Source organism: Lepisma saccharinum, chromosome 8 (assembly GCF_977018435.1).
Source record: "Lepisma saccharinum chromosome 8, izLepSacc3.1, whole genome shotgun sequence".
NCBI lineage: Eukaryota > Metazoa > Arthropoda > Insecta > Zygentoma > Lepismatidae > Lepisma > Lepisma saccharinum.
This window is the reverse complement of record NC_139236.1, coordinates 80,779,545-80,796,511: the sequence shown is the minus strand read 5'-3', so window position 1 is coordinate 80,796,511 and position 16,967 is coordinate 80,779,545. Positions and strand designations below refer to the sequence as shown.

The 16,967-nt window shown below is 39.1% G+C and overlaps 1 protein-coding gene across 5 annotated transcripts in view; it reads left to right on the top strand.

Annotated features, from left to right (window-relative positions):
- Nucleotides 1-16,967, top strand: part of LOC145991200 (uncharacterized) — a 58,952-nt gene that overhangs the window by 36,240 nt on the left and 5,745 nt on the right. For 2 of the 5 annotated variants that reach the window (XM_083127090.1, XM_083127089.1), the window contains 9 exons: nt 1,659-1,733; nt 2,867-2,953; nt 3,366-3,437; nt 4,959-5,084; nt 7,917-8,189; nt 10,214-10,285; nt 11,224-11,298; nt 11,618-11,656; nt 12,820-12,969. In XM_083127090.1, the coding sequence (XP_082983216.1) occupies nt 1,659-1,733; nt 2,867-2,953; nt 3,366-3,437; nt 4,959-5,084; nt 7,917-8,189; nt 10,214-10,285; nt 11,224-11,298; nt 11,618-11,656; nt 12,820-12,969 (969 nt within the window). The remainder of the gene's footprint in view (nt 1-1,658; nt 1,734-2,866; nt 2,954-3,365; nt 3,438-4,958; nt 5,085-7,916; nt 8,190-10,213; nt 10,286-11,223; nt 11,299-11,617; nt 11,657-12,819; nt 12,970-16,967) is intronic. The other 3 variants (XM_083127094.1, XM_083127092.1, XM_083127091.1) reach the window with 2 other exon arrangements.

Sequence of the window (16,967 nt, the reverse complement as noted above, 5' to 3'; positions counted from 1 at the left end):
AATCCACAGTATCTAATGTAACTACACAATCACGTCATCTGAGGCAAGGTAAGCACGACACGTTTCAGAATAAATGAACTGCAGTAGAATACGAATTGGACAAAACTTAACAGCGCTTGGTAGTAAATGAACAAACGTTCAATTCAGTCAAACAGCTGAAAAAGAATAAGAAAATACTAGTAAGAAAACACAGTGCTGTACCTTATTCCGAAATGTGTGAAGCTGTCTGTCTTCGACCATTCGTCGTTGCGAAGTACTTTATATAAGTTCAGACCCACGTTGACTCACATACGATTTCCGAAATAACCACACCATATACTCGACATTCCTTGGGATCACGACAAAATAACGCTAAAGCTGATTCTGCTATCTTCATGTTAGAATATAATCGATGTTCTTTATTCTTTGTACTACGTATTTTCCAACACCAAACATCTTTCAGACGACCGAGACAAGCAGTTTTTTAAAGTTTTAAACTTTGCAACTTGTACAGAAATATAATCTTACGATTCGTTTCTTCGCCGTGAAAAAGGTAGACACAATAACAACACACACAAAAAAATCACTTGAACTGAACAACCGGTAGTTACCACTACCCCATATTGGTGAGGCGCAATTTGGGACTTGTTGCTCATCTCGTGAGCTTCGGGTGCCAACTAATCCTGTTTCGAACCGCTAGAGGCGCTGGTGTACAGCGCTTTCCACCGAATATATTTCTTAATTTCTTTTTCTGAAAAATAATCGCGAATAACAACGTTTCTCTGTGCATATAGAACGTCTAAAAGACTGTCATTGACAAATATGACAGTCAGTAGTGGCAAATCCCTCTTCTCTTCTTGAGGCAGATGACTTATATTTTACATTAGCTGTCCGCTAGACAAGGATGGTTGCCAGAGGTGCCTGGACATTCCCTAATGCAGGGGTTCTCAACCTGGGGGGGGGCGCCCCCTGGGGAAGCTTTGGAGAATTTCAGGGGAGGCGTGGTGAGCAAAGAAAAAGATATACATGAATTACCCCCCGCCCCCCAAAAAAAGTTGTGGCAAACACAAACCCCTTGTGTAGGTCTCAGAAAAGAAACTTCTGCAAATAGTTATCTCTGTCACACATTAATTGTGTTCTTAAGAAACAAGACCAAATGATGTAGCTTGAAATTTTAACTGCAGTGAGGGCAGAATGCTTTGTGATGTAGGCCTATTAAGCACTTTTATTAATTAATGAAAATGTTCTATCAACAAAACAAGTATTCGTATTTTTTAATATCTGTAATAATGAAAGCATCGTAAACTATTCTTTGTGTTAGATTTATTAACCCTAACAGCACAGTTTTGTACATCAATAATTCATTACGCCTAGAGTGAAGGGGGCGTGGACTAATTTGAGGACGCAAAGGGGGGCGCAGGCTCAAAAAGGTTGAGAACCTCTGCCCTAATGTGTCCTCAAAAAATAAAGAATTTAAGAAACTCCCATTAAAATGATGGAAGATGCTTTTCACTTTATAAATCACGTTATATCGTAGACAAATAAAATCCCAAGTGATTAATTATAAAATATGTAAATTGATATTTTTTGTATATATTTTAGACAATATCAGTGGTATTATGACACGATCATTAATCATGCTCTTGGATAATAATACTTGTATGCACTTTTTCCTATAGGCATTTTGCCTGCAGTGTTCACAGGCTTAGGAGCTGGCCTACTGATGCCCACGTACCACGGCGATAAAGAAGGCTGTAACTAAGTATTCTAAAATTTTAGATATTATTAAATAATTGCCATTTAGAAACTGCTATTTCGACATTCAAAGAAAGTACAATAGCATATTATGATATGTAATAAAATGTTTACTTGCGAGTATTTAAATTCTGAAATTAACACATAAAATTCACTGAAGGAAAAAAAAGGATATTTCCAAAAATGAAGAACTAATTTAGAATTAAAGACAATTTTCAATTGTATCATTATACTAGATTTTCTTATTTTTTAATGTTGCAATATAGGAGGTTCGTTCAATACAAACCGAGTCTTTCGATTTTTAAGAATAACGGAACACGCCGAGACATATATAAAAGACTTTGCTTATAAGAGGCAAGTGTCTACAATTACCGCATGAAGCGCTAACGTCGCGGATAAGATGAGTCACTTTTTGTATAATGATGTAATTTCCTGTAAGTGCAAATCCGAATGAAATTCGCAGAAGACTACAAGCTCAGTACGGTGATAGGACTCTTATCAGCAGTAGAACATTTACGGGTTTAAGACATTCATACATCAGCCCACGACGATCTTGGCCTATGTGACTCGGAACTCACTGCAGACGTTGGAACGCCTGGTCCTTGAAAATCCACGCATAACGTCTCCCAGTGACGTAATCATCAACAGTGTTTACTTCTGTCAGGTTTTCAAAGCTGTGCAGAACGTTCTCAAGATAAAACAGCCTGGTTTCAATTACCATAGACGTTCTGTTTCTGCAAGGCATTGCACGCCCTCATGCTGCACATCACAGGAACTCGGCTGGTAGTTATAGTGCCACACATCCCTGAGAGTCCAGCCGATCATCATCTGCTTGGACCCTTAACGGTGAAACAAGCTGTTCGATCATGGCAACGGTGTACTGAGAGATCTTTCTACTCTGTTGGCATCCGACGACTAGTGAAACCCTGGTGTATTAGGACGGGAGAGATTACATCGAGAAAAAGTATTTTCTAGAAGTCCAAATGCTTATTCTGAAAAATCAAAAGTCCCGGTTTGACTTGAACGCCCAAAATAATTTTCCTGGATCTATATTGTTTATCATACTGAGAAATATTAGAGTAAATTATTAATTAGTAACTGCTAATTCTTTTGCATTCATTTTACAAAGCAGCTTTGAAAGGAATGGCACACAATAAGGGTCCTTCTATGCTAGACAAGACGTCACTTCCGGAATTCTACCTTCTATTTGGGGAAACAGGTAAGTATTAGATTGAACTTTGACGCACACAGGTGATGTACGTAGTAGAAAGTTTAGCAATAATTGCAGAATCGACTAGGATTCGAACCGGGTCCTCTGTCATTCACATTCTTTCCCCGTAAATTTTGTTACAGCTACTTTTTTCCCATAGTTGTATCTCAGTTTTATTTCATATATTATCTGTTTCCTTGTTCTCGCTATTCTAATCCGTTTTCAACAGGAGAGACACACATACATCCTTGTCTTACTCCGGATTCGAACCTAGGACCTCTCGTGTTGAAGCGCTGACCATTTGGTAGGACAGCCATGTGGGTGGACATGTGAAGGCATCACGCCTCATTAATATTATGCGGGTTTCTATAAGTTGCTCGCAGCTATACTATTGTGTAGCACATGTTTATCTTTCTTCCAGGAGCAGGGGCTGGTAGAGGGGCAGCCGAAGGTGCAGGTTTGGGAGCTGCTAGCGAAGCAGGAAAAGGGGCTGGTAAGTACATGATTAAATATGTACAATATTCAAGTATCTACATTCTGAGAAAATTTGTTCAGAAAAATCATACTTTTAGTTTCGAAATTTTCGTTTTGTCTTTCTTGAATGCTGGAGAGTTTTGTTGTGCGTAATTCATCATTTAAAAATGTAACTCCTACACAATGTTCTACTTTCCGCAGTAACTGCCAACGAAGGATCAGTGTTCGAGTCGTGATCTTCTTCATCCTCACATTTACGATTAGCGCAATTACGTATAAAAGCGATATGAAATAAGAAAACTAAATCTATGCAATCCGCCTTCACCTACTGTCTATTGTTGTTCGACACCTCACGTCCATCGCATGGTCTGGAACTGAGGTTTCGCCACGAGAATCTAAGTTCCGCGCACATCTTTACTCCGCTGAATAAAAATCTGTATAAAATGGGTTTCTCAATGTGAATTCACAACAATAATGGATTTTGAAAACAGATGCAAAGAGCTTCAAAACAATACCAATATTGTATTTGTAGGACTACCCAATACTAAGGAGAAAGGTGTCTCGCAAAAATGATGATAACGGTCTTTTGACAAATTTAAAAAATCTGAAAATGAAGATTTGGATTTAAAACCTATCTGCCTACACCATACTAAAATTTCATCACGATCAGATCACCCGTTTTTGATTTACAGAATTTCAAAGAAAGCAAAACTAAAAAAAGGCCCTTTTTCTTGTTCTCACGACGGTAAAAAATATGACACACGCTCGAAAAAAAAATGGTTAGAAAGGATTAACGTAAAATTGAATAAGATCAATTTTGATGTAACTCTTATTTTTGTCGATCTAGTGGTTAATTTTTAATTGCAGTGTAAATTCGAGTATCTGTAATTTTAATAGTAAACAAGAAATCCACGTTTAACAATGGGTCCATTTTAGACACATTGAAACCATTGATTTAGCTAGAGCCTCAGATTTAGGTGTGTACAAAGTTAAAAATAAAGAAATCATATGGAAGGTATGAAATTTAACAAGGCAGGAAAAAATTAGAGGGCATGCAATAATAAATAAATAAATATACTAATTCCAACATATTTATACTGTTATTTGTACGGTAAATAAACAAATTAAATTACTTCTTTCTTTTCTAAATTAACGCTGGGTTGACAGTGTGAATGAAAATTTTCAAATTTTCCTCTCTCCCTCTTTTGTTTCTTGAAAGAATAACATTAGGTCATTACACTTTCAAGTTCTTGAAAATCACTATGAATGTACTGATCCTGGAATTTCGGTACTAAAAAAAATAGATCCTGATCTTTATTTCTGGAAATTATTTACCGATTCTGAGGCTCTAGAAACAGTCGGAATATTTCGAATTGTCGTATGTTCAAATTACCCAATTGTCAAAGTTCTCTGCAAAATCGGAAACAGTACATTTCGATACTTTTCAGCAGAAATGACTGAGCTGTGAAAATTTTGGCTCATCTGTTCTTCCATAACACCACTTGGAAATATGCTTAAATATTCTTCCTTTGTTCTCCAGGTGTCGGCGCAGGACTAGGTGCCGCTACAAATGTGGCCCAGGTGTCTCCAAATGCAAGAGGCCAGAATCCGCAATACATGTCCATGCTGAACTACGCGCAGTATATGCATAAGAGGAAGGGCACAGGTGACGTCACACGAATAACTTTCTTTTCTTCCTCAATTACATACTTCACATACCTTTACACAGTAGCTGATGCACTTTAAAGTTAGCGGTACAGTGCCCCCATAGTACTTAACTTCCCCGCTAGGTTCCGCCACTCCCAGCAGAGGAGTCTTCGACAAAGAATCGCTTTTGTGTAATTGGAAACAGGTAGCAGTATGGTTAATTAAAGTTTAAAATATTTAGTGACATTTCTACCACTGCGTAGCGGCGAAGATAATTTGGGAATTAAAGCAGTTATCGATAGAATTTAGAGGAACACGGTACAGAAGTAAGGGATGATTTGAATTAAAAACCTGGTATTTAAAACTAGTTTTAATTGCAAACTATCCCAAATGCGAAGATGGCGTTTAAACTTTCCGAGCTTGTCTCTCAAGTAATACTGCGTACAACTGACTAGCTTCTACACTTGTTCAAAGCCCACACTTGCTGTCAATGAAAATCGGACGCCATGATCCTCAAACTCACTTCCCTACAAGACATTAAGTGTGTTGACTAACTATACGGCGCTAGTAGAAGTTATCATTGAAAATTTGCTATTAAAATCCACTTTTCGCCGTAGAGTTATGCAACATACATAACGCCTTACAAGCAAGCGAACATTTCAGAATTTAGGTGTCCCGTTTTTATTGCCGGTGAGTGTACACATCGGCCTCTATGTGCCTCCACCAGGTACGTAATCGGAGGCACCCTTGGTTTGATTTGATTTGATGTTTGTTATTTAGCGTCGTGCTTCCACCACTTTTAAACTCCGTACCAGCAAACTGTAGACCAGGCGAACGAGAACAAGTCTCTGTGCAAGTAGAGACGCGAGACGGCTCCCAGTCGATAAACACGTTCCACAATTGGTGTTGAAAGATAAGCATAGTTCTTTGGCAAGCTTCCGTGTTCATGGGCGAGGTCAAAGGAATTGTGTCAAACATCGATCGAAGTTCTTTCGCTGTGTGGCTATCTGGCTGTTGCATGGTGTCTGGAGATTACACGTGCTGGACAAGGCCAATGCTATCCACTACATGTGCGTCAGGCCCAAGGCACTTGACTTTCCATGTTGCACCGCTGTGCGATAAGCAACTCTGAATACCTGACCTTGACACAAGAAGTAGGTAGCTAACGATAGCAATCGTGCTGCCAATGTTCTTGGCTTTGGAAAAATGATGCCACTGTATTTTTCCTACTCCTAGCCGATTTCCTGATACCAGACGCTTAATCCATGAATTGGCAGCACACCAACAGGAAATTTGAATTTCAATTCTAGCAAATAACTATGTAGCATATTCAATTACTACTAGATGTATTGCTTGTCCTAGCCTTTTTATTCAAAAACATAATTTTACTGCACTATATTCTACACTAAAAAAGAGTTCACATGAGTAACGTTCCTTAGATTATCAGCATCTACTAAACGAATATATGATTTATGAAAAGAATGATTACCAATGTATTTTTGTGTATGCACTATTTCAATCTATCCATTAAAAAAATATATTAGCTGAAGATGAATATTGCGGAAGGGGGAAAACTACTCTGTTCCTCTTTTGAGGTACATTTGACGCGCAGAGATTGCATTAGCCCTCTCTCTAAATGTAGTGCCTGTGCTCAATATATTAAAAAAAAAAAAAAAACACTAAATATGCTGACCAAGGCACTCTATGTTTCATTGAAAAAACAACACGTGACGTTTCAACACTATCAGCTTCTTCCTCAGACTTGTAACCGAACTAAAATCTTAGTTACATATACTTTTGTACTTTACAAAATCTTAGTTTGCTTTCAAGTCTGAGGAAGACCTTGATAGGTGGTTGCAACGTCACGTGTTAACAGTGGCAGTGCCAGGATCAATCATCTAGGAGTGCTGACGGGGGTGCGGAATGAAATTTAGGGAGTACGATGTTGAAAATAATGAAAAAATGAAACATGCATGTATGCTTTAGCCACTACATCAAATACCAGTGAAGTTTTAGTAGACATCCATGAAAATATGCAAATGACTTGATTAATTTTTCCTTGCCTGTTTTAACCATAAATAAGTAAATGTGGCTTCTGATTAGTATGAATAGCTTGCCTGTAGTATACAATAATGGTGATAAAACAATCAAATGCTGATCAAGGCAAAATGTATTGTAGAAAAAAGATACACTAAAGCGGAACGTTTCCACCCTCTAACAGGGTCTTCTTCAGACAAAGATTCACAATTGAGTGGGCGGAGCAAAGCAGTACACGCTTCTGCAATGGCTGGTAACTGCAGTCTCTTTTTCCCATCCACACAATTCCGTTCCCTCGCGCGTTTTCATTGTTCGAGCACGTCGAAATGGTAGATAGAAACAGGGTGCACAGAGTCCGCGGTTTTTGTGGCGAATGCTATCCTCCGGTTCCGAAAACCTTTGCAATGGTTATGTTATTCAGTAGACTTATTGGGACAAGCCAATCAACGACCTCTTCAGGCAATCCACAACCTTTTTTTTCTCAATCCATTTCCTTTTTACACAATCCACGACCGATTTAAGTCAATCCACGATAGATTTATTGTGAATATTTGTCTGAAGAAGACACTGTTAGAGGGTTCGCAAGCACCCCTTGGAATCCCTCTGGCGCCGACCCAGCGTGTTAAGTGATTTTCTTTTTCTGAAACATATACTGCCTTGGTCAGCATATTTATTGTTCTCTTTCTGTCACGGAAACAAGGCTTAATCGTGTCACCATCAAGAAAAAGTAAAATGACACAGAACACATCTTATATCTATAGACGTTTCTAGAGTGAAGATTCCGGTACTGATAAAAAAAAAATAACATTTTCAGGTGCACCAAGGCAACAGAAGCTGGCACCAGCTGCTCCTCCCCCGGTGCAGAGAGCAGCCATTTTGCCTCCATCGATGAGGGAACGCTACAGAGCCAGGCCTCGCCCTGACGCAGTCCCGGAGCACCACATGGTACCGCGTCCTGCAGGCACTTACGTCCCACCTCGGCATGTAGCCGGGATGGGCAGGCAACGGTATGGGAATGTGGGCATGAGGCCCAATGGTATGGGCAACGACGACATGCCTGATTACTATGGCAACTATGATACTAGAGGTATGTTCGTAGGCATTGTATTTTCTTGGACAGTACATAGCAAGCACAGAAAACACTAGCTTGGATACTTTATTATACATACATACATACATATATATATATTCTGTATATATATATTCAATTATCATATTTTCAATTAAATTTTGGATGAGAAAGTAATATTTATTTCAATTTTAAGATATAGAAAAAAACGGGTACAACTTTCCACACATAACTTGATGGATATTTAATTTTATTCGAGGGAAACATCAAAATTAGCCTATATTTTATGTCGAAATAATAAGCATAGCTTGCAGCCAATCTATAAAGCAAACCAAAAGTCCTATTATCCCCTATGTATTTTGCGACGAGGGAAGGTTATGGATCTGAAGTAAATAGCGTATGATAAGAGAGGAGGTTACAGACAACAATTTAGTCCAGAATGTCTGTGTGGACACCATCCTTTTCATAACAGAGAATTATGCGCCTCCAGGTACGGTGTGAAATCCTACGCAGCATTGTGCGAGTGATCGTGGCAGATGCGTGCCGAACGGCTTCTTTCAGCAGTTCGTTAGTTGTGTGGTAACGCGTGCAGGCAACTTGCTGTTTGATAGAACCCCACCACAATGTATTATCACACGATGAAAGATCGGGACTTCGGGAAGGCCTGTTGAGAGGTGCTGGTAACTGTGGAGAACCAAGTCCAATCCATCTGTTACCAAACACTTCATTAAGATATTCTCGCACGGCAATCGAATAATGGGCTGGTGCTCCATCTTGCTGAAACCAGACGCGATCGGTAAGTCTTTCGGCTTGCAGCTCCCAACTAAGTATCACTACGAACCACTACCACAGCACAGACTCGCATACCTACGGGTTAATGGGACTTTTGGCTCACCCTGTATAGTAGTCAAGTTGATTGATTGATTTTGCTTCGCTTTTCTGCCACTTTTGTGTAATTGAGAAGATGAGCATGAATGGTGACAACATGAAATAGAGTGAAGTGACAATTACAAACGCATGTGGACAGCATACAGCACAACAACATGGAGGATTATAATGGCCATCAGTCCAGACGCCATAGCTTCGTTGCCTTGAAAAATTTCAGTTACCGAAGTAGTAAGAACATAGTCCATAGCTGTAGTCGATTTTTTATTATATATTCTGTTTCATTAAAAGGGATGAAATTAGGCTGATGCTGTCCTCAGCCAATTGACATTTTCAGTTTCATCATCACCAACAAACTGAATGTAAATAGTGATGGACAATTCGCCTAGTATTACTTTTGTGATTGGGTATACAACCATGAGTGTTTCTTTTGTTGTTGTTGTTCTTGTTGTTGTTGATCAGAAAAGAGAAAAAAAACAAATGTAAGGCACACCCAACGGTTACGGCCCGTTTCGTCTTATTGAGTTTTCACCTCCCCCACTAAAATTTCAAATGATTTATGTGACACGAACTTTCTAAGGCGAAACGGGACATTCCATTTATCCTTATCCTGTTTCGCCTTACACACAAAAAAATTCCCACCAGGAAATATTATCGACTTGAAGGGTCATTATTATTATTAACCTAACCTAACCTAACCGACAGGACAATGGGAGCCAAGGTAGGCAAGTTCACAAGCTCTTCGCTCCCATTATGAATTACCCTTCAAGTCAATAATATTCCCAGGTGCGAAATTTTTGTATGTAAGGCGAAATGGGATGTCCCGTTTCGCCTTAGAAAGTTCGTGTCACATAAATCATTTGTAATTCTATTAAGGGAGGTGTAAACGCAATAAGGCAAAACGGGAGGACACGCATCTAACAGACCGTAGCTAGTATGAAAGAAAGACATTAATTATTAAAAACGTATTTTTTCCTGAATCAGCTCCATTCAACATATTCTCCATTTCTAACTCCAATGTTTCTTAATTGCCGACTTCGAACTCAACCCTTTGATTTAATTAAGAAACTGTCATTCTGAACCAAACAAAAAGTTAATTACGTTGACCAATGTTATTCACAATCAATGTTCTTTCTTTTACACGTTTACCCCGAAAGGACAGCCTTACAACTATTACGAGTACTACACATATGGGGATCCTGAGGCTTATTACGACACGGATGGTGAAGGTATGTTCATTCATGTATATATTTTGAAATAAAACCGAAAGGAAATTCATACTATGCTAATGTCCAAAATTAAAGCAAGAAATGGAAATTCTTTCCCGTGTGTCCATTTGACCACATAATACGATCAGGTGATAGTAATATTTATGATCTCGTAGACAACTGGTTTAAGATAAAAAATAAACTAACCTTAATGTGCCAGGATTTATCAACAAAAAAATCACGATAGCAACAGGTTAAACTTGGCAATTATCAAAAAAAAATCACACGTGGAAAGGATTTCTGTTTGTTGCTTTAATTTTGGACACTAGTGTAGTAGTGCATGCATGTTTCATGTCATTCTTATTTTATATAAATTGTATTTATACAACCTATAGCCAGCCATCCCTGTTGTGAATTCAGGTGGCAGAGCCTCGTCAATCTGCAAAATGCAGTTCAGGCTTTTCTAACACCTTTGGCTAATCGCGACAATGAGGATGAGTGATGAAATTGATAAAGGGACACTCACACAGAACACCCAAGCTCGGGATTCGAACCCGGGACCTCTGGCATTGTAGCGCGCTGTGCTAACCACCCCCGCGAAGGAGGTCGCCTCAGACTGTAGGTGTTTGTGTACCTTGACACTCTGGAAACTCAGTGGAGAAAGAACGATAACAACGTATCTGCGCAAGAGGTGACTCGACTAATGAACGCGTCAGAGGGGAGATGAGTACATGGAGGGGGAATCAAGGATGCAGCTACCAGCCGTTTGTACCAGCGAGCATTGTTTTGCTCCGCCCGTTCGCTTTACCACCTTTTGTACCGTTGTGTGTGTCAATACTCCACAGAGCCCTAAGAAAGACTGTAGAAGAGGCATTTTTGGTATACTGAATTTTCTCCAAAGATTTGAAGAACACTGTAAAATTAGTAACTAAAGAGCTAACAAGCTTCTTTTGTTGCAGAGGTTGGAGACGATGAAAATGGAAAATTAATAAACTACAACAACAATATACGCAATGAAGAAATTTCCAGAGCAGGTAACAATTACATCTTTACGATCCTGTTTTAATGTTTATGTCTATGGACAGGTTTTAAAATCGAATAAGTTTGAAGTACACAGAATATAAGAATACAGTGCCGACGATTACGGGGGACGAGGGGGCAGTTGCCCCACAACTTCTCGCCACATTTGCCCCCGCACTATGCTAAACCTTATCTACAAAGAGAAATATATCGTCTTTGGCCCCGCCCCCTGATTTTGGAACCCAATCGCCGACACTGCAAGAATACATATCAAATTTTGCTACAGCATATTTTACATGATTCTTATTCACTTGTGGATCTCTTCTCTCAAAGGTAAAAAGAAACAACAATCACTGAAGACAAAATATAAAGGTAAGAAAAATATTAGGAAGAAATCAATTTCTTTCATTTACGTGTTTTGTTGCATGTCTGGGTCCAAAAAGCTATGGAAATATGAAATTTTGCATGTCACTCAACATAAAATATGCAAAATAGATGGACTCATAATACAGGGCTAGCATAAATGATTCATTCGTTTTGAAAAGGCTATATTTTCAAAAGTATTACACGTACACACATGAAAGATATATGAAAAGAACCACAAACTCACCAAGTTTATACACCTTCTACAAATGTTCGATATGTGCCCCTTTGGTTACATGACACACGTCCAGACGATACTCAAGCTCATTCCATACATTTTGTAGCATAGTCCTGTCAATGGTCTGCACTGCAGCACTGATGCGTTCTTTGAGCTCGACTAAGGATTGCGGTAGTGGGGGTACTTAAACAAGGTCCTTAATGTACCCCCACAGGAAGAAGTCGCAGGGCATTAAATCAGGAGATCTGGGAGGCCAGGGGAACAAAGCTAGGTCATCTTCACAAATATGCCCAATCGAGCCTTGCGGAAGTTCATCGTTTAGGTAGTCACGAACTGGGATGTTCCAACGAGGGGGTGCCCTGTCTTGTTGGAAGACAAAATCCCTGAAGTCAGCACTGAGTTGCGGGAACAACCACAACTGCAACATATCCAGGTAACATTTACCGGTCGCAGTTTGCTCAGCGAAGAAAAATGACCCATACATCGTCTGGACGTGTGTCGTGTAATCAAAGGGGCACATATCGAACATTTGTAGAAGGTGTATAAACTTGGTGAGTTTGTGGTTCTTTTCATATATCTTTCATGTGTGTACGTGTAATACTTTTGAAAATATAGCCTTTTCAAAACGAATGAATCATTTATGCTAGCCCTGTACAACAAATTATTATTTTTGCCTAAAATCAAAATCAGTATTTGCATAATGTAAAATTTGCTAGCCATTTACGTAATACATACACATGACAAATGAAACTCATTATCTAGGATTACCCATGCTTAATCATGCAATACACACTTTGCCACATAAAATTTAAGTTAATGACTATTTCATAATCATAAAATAATGAATACAGAAAAATAACTACAGTTTTGTGTAACATCTGAAAAGTATTTTAATTAAACCTATTGAGCATTATTTGGTTATTAATCAATACAGATGTCACAAGTGAGCAATTCAACGATGTTGGGATGTATAATACCAAAGGACACTACAAACCACTTTACGATTACAAAGGCATGAATGGGTTCTACGTCAGGTATATTCCTTCGGTATACTTAAGGCCTCTGAACTATCTGTCTGGTTTTGGTAAGATGTAACGTAATTTCCATATTCTCTCTATAATGAATATTGCTTAGACACTTGGTAAAATTAACCAAATTTAATAATTAAAATTTTATTTTGGAAAATATTTTCCCCATGAAACGCAAGAAATTAACAGTGTACAGCGGGATCCACTAGTATTGCCCGACAAATTGTCCATTACTATTTTCATTAATTTTTCTTTTACATCCTATGTATTTTTAAGCGATGGATTTTTATGTTTGCTGGTGCAGAAGTTGTCAACAGCTTCTTTTGAGTTCTCTTTTAATTCTTAAAGATTTTATTTGGTCAAATGAAGTGCACGAACATGGTGATGGACAATTTGCACGGTAATACTCATGAATCCCACTGTACAACTCACATGTGAAGGTACGGACAAAGCAATGTCTTGACTTCATTATTACACATAGGTACCTCGTACAAATTAAGTGTGTGTTAGAAGGAGTTGGTGAATATTTTATCTTTAGTTGAACGTAAATTTTTGTTTGATGTCATAAATATATACTGGTTTCTGCGGAGAATAAATTATCATCATGTGGTATCTATGCATGGAAAAAAGTTCTTCCCCATAAGGCTTTAATAGGAGCAAGTAATGCAGGAGGGTAGGCAACACATATTGCACCCTTCGATGATCGGGTGATTTTGCCTGTCTTAACACCGAGAAATGTGTTCCACGCGAAGGTCAACATGACAGGAAAGCAAAGAGGGTCACGTGACTATTGGTTACGTGGAGTGTTGTGCTTCTCCACGTCCCCAGTTCTTGATCCACATTGCAGAAAAAGTAGAGCTGCATGCAATATATGAAAATAGGTTGTTTTCAACTACACGCTTAATTATGATTTTTCCAATTGTAAATCTATCAGACGTGTCTCCCGATTTAGTCGGGACAGTCTTTTACTTTGAATTCCTGTTTGTCATAGGCGTAACTTGACGGGAGCAGAAAGGGCATTTGTAACCCGCCCCCCCCAAATCAGGTTTCTTAAAGCTGCTAAAACAGGAATTAAATACTATGATTTGACGCGTCCAAAAAAAGTATTATATTGAAAGATTGTTCCCAAATACGTAGATAGCAATTTAATACTTTGAAAGTGTCTCAGATTTGTTTATTATGTCACATCTTAGTGTGGCACAGGTCTACTACAAAAGTGGAATTTCGTAACAGAAATATGAACCCACTCCTTTTATTTTGTAGCCGATTTCATCTTGAAACTGAAACTAAGAATATTAGTTAACAATGTCATTGGTAAACAATAAAAAAAGTGTTAGACCCAATTCTTTAATACCTTATCATAATCTTTATCGCAATTTTAAATTTTGTTGTAAGTCCACTTTATGCAAAAAAAAAAGGTAAAGTTCTCACCTGTGCTTAGCGCTACGCCATGAAGGCGTATAGGGGGTGTGGGGGTAACGCCCCACACTTTCTTGATTCGTTCGTGAGTGGGGGTGATGTGATCAGCATCACGCCCCTGACCGCCTTTACCCCCAGGGTTTCCCCCAGGTACCCATGTCATTCGACGCTGGGTGGGCGCCGGGGCCGCTTCCAACGTTAGAAAAGTTACCGGGCTTGAACCGTCCGGGGATTGAACCCGGGGCCTAAAGCATGGTAGTCAGACGCGTTACCGACTGAGTCACCGGCACAGATAGACTAATCTGAACTGCATACAGTTTAAAGTGGGATCCGAACCACTATGTGCGATCACCTGGTATCGTACCCGAGACCCCTTGATTACAAGGCCTTACCACTACGCCATCAGTGAGGCGCACACAATCTTTCTATTTCGACCTTTTTAAACCTATATGTATCATATAAGAGGTTGTTTTACGTTGCTATGCCTCTATCGATTATATTTAGCCAGTATTCGAGCACATAGCATCAGGTTTCATAGAATATAAGCTTCTCTTCCATGTTTATGGTTTCCTGTCTGCAGTAGAAAAACTGGCAGGTTCCCATAGCTTTTCTTTCAATAGTCTTCCAATGGTTGCATATCATATCACTCAAATTTGATTCATTCGTTTCGAACACAATCCCCGATGGCGCAGTGGGATCGTGGGCGCCTTGTAATTAAGGGATCCCGGGTTTCGATACTCGGTGGAGGAACATAGTGGTTCGGATCCCCCTTTAAACTGTAGGTCCATTCACGATTAGCCTAACAGGACATAAAGTGGACTTAAGACACCAAATCAAGCAACCAACACAATCCCGTTATTGTCCAGATTATCGAATCCAGAGCCTTCGTCGCGAATAACATAAGCAGGAAGACAACGTGAAATAACCGAACAGAAACAGAACCTAAAACCTACATCGGATAGATTGGATTAAGTCGACGATACAGCACGGGTTCTGAAATGAAAAAGAATACGAAAGTTGAAGGACCTCTATACGCAACCACTTTTCCTCCACTCAATGGGAAAGATATCCTTCTAGCTGAGAAGCCTTTACGTAGGAGTGCCCTGAGGGAACTTCAAGGCCACGACGATAAAGTGTTCTAGTGCAATGACGGGACCAAAACATACGTCAGATAGCTGTGTTCCTCCTTATTTCGTACGCCATTGAATACTGGAACACGTGACCTCGTCTTTGATAGAGCAGAAGCCTGCTTGCTTGCCACCACCCTTTAGTTCAGTGACCTTCGCCCGTAGTCAGCAAGAGTGAATGACTCACCAGATACTTGTTGTCTGTGAGGCTACACAAGAATAGATATTTCGTTAGTGGCTGTAAGTATTGTTTCATCTGCAGTTATATCAGTTACCATTTCAATAGTTTCCTTCCTAATGGTTACTTTAGTGATAAACATGTAAATTAGTTCTCGAGAGTGAACGTTTTATCTATTTGAACGGGGGATTTTTATACAGCCTGCATGTATTATTTTTTCCTGAAACAAGAAGAAATTCGAAGACGCAAAAAGAGTTGTATAAGAGTAGTTAACAAAAGGAAAAAAGAAGAAGAAAATGTAAATGCTGAAATAAATTATGGTAGAGATCGAGTGAATAACATTTTGTCATGGGGCCTCCTCGATGGCGTAGTGATAACGTCGTCGCCTTGTAATCAGTGGATCCCGGGTTTGATACACGATGGATGCACATAGTGGTTAGTATCCCACTTTAAACTGAAGGTCGAGTCCAGATTAGCATATCTGTGCACCAAACCAAAACTAAGAAAGAAATTGTCACAGTGTAAGAAAATTTCATGTTCAACCAGATACGAAACAAAAGGGAATAATATATTGCAGGTTGGAGTTCACATCTGTAGCATCTAATCAGCACAATTATGAATCGCAACATATCGTATGAGATCCATTTTTATTATACATGTATGATAATATAAGAGAAGTAGAGGAAAGAGAAAACCAAGCGAAACACGGACGCCTTCTCCAGAATTTCAAATCTCGTTACATAAGGTTCTGGGTTGGAGTCCCGAACAGGCATGACTTTCTTGTTATTGCCCTTTTATCTGCTTCATTTCATCATAATTCATCGTTATGGTTTACCTGCAGGGGAAGAATTATGACAATAATTGCCAATACAAAGCCAATGACAAACAGAACAACTCGATTACGGAGATGCCAAGAAGAAACGAGACTTGACAGTTTCTCCGTCTCTCGGTTTGTCGAACTGAAAATTGCTCTTCCGGTCTCGGTCTCGATTAATTAAATATAGAAATCGAAAATGTATGTGAATGAATATACATGTATTTTATATATTCCGGTTTTTTAGGAGATTTCGTGAGAGATGAAATAAGTACTCTTCCATCGTATTTATTTTTATAATTTTTATTCCCTGTTCGATGATCGCGACGATAAGGACGAGTGACCATTACATGAAATTGATGACGAAATAGTCAAACACCCCCGACAAGGACGGTACTCAAACCCGGGAACTTTGGCGACGATATCGAATGTCAATCACTTAATGAGCTTGACCACCGAGCCTGCTTAATGTTGTTTCTGTCAGGTAATTCGTAATAATATGCCACATTCACTATC